General features: G+C 47.5%; 1 protein-coding gene across 1 annotated transcript; it reads left to right on the forward strand.

Annotated features, from left to right (window-relative positions):
- Positions 1-333: 333 nt before the first annotated feature.
- Ss18l2 (SS18 like 2) lies at positions 334-2,892 on the forward strand. The gene is made up of 3 exons (XM_021173069.3): positions 334-501; positions 669-745; positions 2,613-2,892. Exons 1-3 carry the CDS (start codon positions 352-354, stop codon positions 2,698-2,700), a joined length of 315 nt encoding a protein of 104 aa, XP_021028728.2. The 5' UTR covers positions 334-351; the 3' UTR covers positions 2,701-2,892.
- The last annotated feature ends 467 nt before the right edge of the window (positions 2,893-3,359 follow it).

The raw sequence follows: 3,359 nt of genomic DNA on the forward strand, positions 1-3,359 counted from the left end.
CGGTTTTTAAATTTTTTATTGCCTAGAAAGAATCTAGACACACTCATGTATCTTCCAGGATAAGGGAACAGCTAATATCAGTGCTTTCTGGTTTGATCTGACTGGAAGGAGCCTCTCAGTTCCCACTGTACTAGAACTAGAAGGGTTTGGGACAGGAGAGCCAGGCTGAGAAACCAGCCAGCCTTTGGCCATCAATCATCAGCAAAGTCCCGCCCCCAGAGTAGCGTCATAGACTCTGCAAGAGCAAGCAAGAGCTTGCTCGCGCGCCCAATCACAGGTGACGCCCCCGCGTCGCACCCAATCAGCGTCGAGTCTCTAACACCCCATCCCCGCCTCCACGCGGGGCGGTGCATGCTTGCGTCAGCAGCGCGCGACTCGGGGGCTCCCAGCTCGGGATTCCAAGCTTTTTTTTTTTTTTTTTTTTTTTGCAGCATGTCTGTCATCTTCGCTCCTGACTGGCTACGCGGCAAGGCCAAGGTCAATCAAGAGACTATCCAGCGGGTGAGCGACCGCGAGCCGGAGATTTGGTGCAGGAGCTTCCTGCAGGGGCCGGACCGTGGTGGGGACAGCCTGTGGGCCCGGGAAGGAATGGGAACAGGGTCAGCTCGGCGCCTGCCCCGGACCTTCAGCTGAGAGCCCCCTGCATTTCCTCCTCGCCCGTCTTTCAGCTCCTGGAGGAGAATGACCAGCTGATCCGTTGTATCGTGGAGTATCAGAACAAGGGCCGAGCGAACGAGTGCGTCCAGTAAGTGCCACTGGGGACGCGCGGCAGCCCTGGGTGACAAGCCGACGAGAAAGGGGAGGTGCGGAAGAGGTTACTTGGCTTGAGTGGTGCTGCAAGCCTGTAATCTTTGCACTGGGCAGGTTGCGGCCCCGAGGATGGCACCCTAAGATTACGTAGCCAGACTGTGCCCCGCCCTTTAAAGGTTATTTACTTACTACTCAAACCCATGTTGACAGTTTATGGTAAGAACCTGGAGTTAGTCAGGGTTTCTCACAAAGTCCTGTCAGCCGGTGACAGAGGAAAGCGTCTCAAAGCTAGGCTCCGTGAGAGCCATGGTCTCTTTATTCGTGGATTTCACTTCCATCCCCCCAAAAGTAATCAGGCCATTTGGTTAACCAGCACTCAGTCAGTCTGTGGGAGATACACACGACCAACAAAGGGATTTCTACGTTAAAACAGATGTCGGAATGGGAAGAAACAGAATCTGAGACCCTTTTCTAAATTTGGTCCAAGTACTAGGTCCCATTTCTTATAGACAATGCGGTATCGTTACTTAAATATTTTTAGCTCCCCCCTTTGCCTTTTAAAAAGTCACAACCATTCTCTAAGCATCTTAATGGAGTAGCAGAATTGCCACTTTGCGGTGTTTATGTTTGACTCCAGCATTTGAGGTTTGCCTTTTTACATTTTAAACACGTTCTCGTGTTTAGAAAATGCCTGCAGACACTCTTTTTGGTATACTGACTCTTGTGCAAAGATACAAAGGTCCTACAAATTTATTCTGTTTCTTCACATTGTGAAGGTCGTACTTCTCAAGTCTAATGACTTCCTGAATGGGCAGCAATTGACAATGGCTATGTCATGTGCTTACTTTGGTCATACAAGGGCCTCCTTTATTCTAATCCCCCCACCCCCCACAAACGCACAAAGGTTTCCCTGTGTAGCCCTGGCTGTCCCAGTACTTGCTCTGTAGTCCAGGCTGACTGTGAAGTCAGAGATTCCCACTGCCTCTGCCTTCCATGTGCTGGGACTAAGATGTACCACCACACCCAGCAGTAGTACTACAGACAAGGAGGCAATGTATAGTGAATAGGAAGCACGAGATTCCTACTCTCTGTGGAGCTGACATTCTAGACTCTAGTACCAGAGTGGAGAAATAAAATAGACATGTAAGAATATGTGCTTTAAATGGAATAAAGGCAGGGCATGCCTGTCATGTATAGGAAGGCCTGGGTTTACTTTCTAGCACTGCAGAAATCAGGTAGGGTAAGTAGAAGACAGAGTGCAGAGTGTCCTTCATGAGGTAACACTGAGAGAAGCCTGAGCCCCAGAAATAAATAAGGCAGGCCAAAGGTGCTGGATATCCTCAGGCATACCGAGGAGGCTCCTGTGTTCAGATCTCAGTGAAGGGAAAGCCACAGGAGATGAGGACACAGAAGTGACTGGAGACCCCGTCACATAAGACCTTGTAGGAATGAGATGGCATCTTTAAGGGCTTTAGAACAGTTACATTCCAGGATCCTGATTTAAACTGCTGTCATCACTCCAGCTCTGTAGAATACAGCGGGGCTGCAATATAGGAGATGAGGAGACTGTTGTAGTCCAGGCCAAAAAGGCATAGTTGTTTGGTCTAGAGGGGCAGACGTGGGAGTGAAAATGGCCGAGATTCTAAGTTTAACAAGGTTGGTAAAGCCTGGTGTGGTGGTATGCTTGGGGAGCCAGAGGCAGATGGATCTCCTGACTTTGAAGACTGCCAAGGCTATAGTAAGACCATTTGGTTGATGACCTGTGACATTGAGTCAGAGGGAAAGCTGTTCCGCCTCAGTGGGTTTAATTAGTCTGTCTGGTGAATAAAAACAAGTGTCTAATTTCTGTTTTTCACCCATAGGTATCAGCATGTGTTACATAGAAATCTCATTTATTTAGCTACCATCGCAGACGCCAACACAAGCAGTCTCACAAAGGCAGTGGAGTAGTTTTCCAGAAGGCTGTAATGAGGAGTGACTGATTGGAACCCATCTCCTGGGAACCAGAGAGCTGTTCAGAACATGGGCAAAAAGTCCCATTCATTTTAGACTGTGAAGAAACTCGCTACCAACTCTACTGTATTCTGACTATAAACATTTTATTAATAAAACAGATCCAACGGTAGAACTGCGAGGACCTGAGGTGTATGACAGTAGTGTCATTGTCAACAATAGTGATTAGTTATCTGATGACATGTAATAATAAATGATACACGCCCGTCCTCAGTGTCCCACATCAACTAATTACATCTTCACACAGCCCTATTTTTTCCTTTCTTTCACCTCTTTTCTTCTCCTTAAACAGTTATAAACTGTTAAACTCTCTTTTCAGGGAGAGAAGTTGAAATGAGTACTCCTGTTAGAGGCCCAAGCAAAGGGTGCATTCAATGCTGAGAGGCAAAAGGAAGGAAAAAATAACAACCAGCCCCAGGCACACCTAGGAGGGGTAGGCAGGACGTCAAGGTCAACCTGGGCTACATGAGCCCCAGAAAAAGGAAAAATGTTTTTGTTGGCATATATATAGTAGTTTAATGACATTTTCACACATGTATATAATGTGTCTGATCACATTCACCCCCATTTCTCACTCTTGTTCCCTTCCTGCTTGA

The sequence above is a fragment of the Mus caroli genome, unplaced genomic scaffold, assembly GCF_978045245.1.
Source record: "Mus caroli unplaced genomic scaffold, Mus_caroli_1 scaffold_11, whole genome shotgun sequence".
Classification (NCBI taxonomy): Eukaryota; Metazoa; Chordata; class Mammalia; order Rodentia; family Muridae; genus Mus; species Mus caroli.

Bases quoted from the DNA above. Each gene is read 5' to 3' on its own strand.
- Ss18l2 (XM_021173069.3), top strand. From the start codon at position 352: ATGCTTGCGTCAGCAGCGCGCGACTCGGGGGCTCCCAGCTCGGGATTC. The intron at 502-668 runs GTGAGCGACCGC...CCCGTCTTTCAG, and splicing joins ATCAAGAGACTATCCAGCGG to CTCCTGGAGGAGAATGACCA. The intron at 746-2,612 runs GTAAGTGCCACT...TTTCACCCATAG, and splicing joins CGAGCGAACGAGTGCGTCCA to GTATCAGCATGTGTTACATA.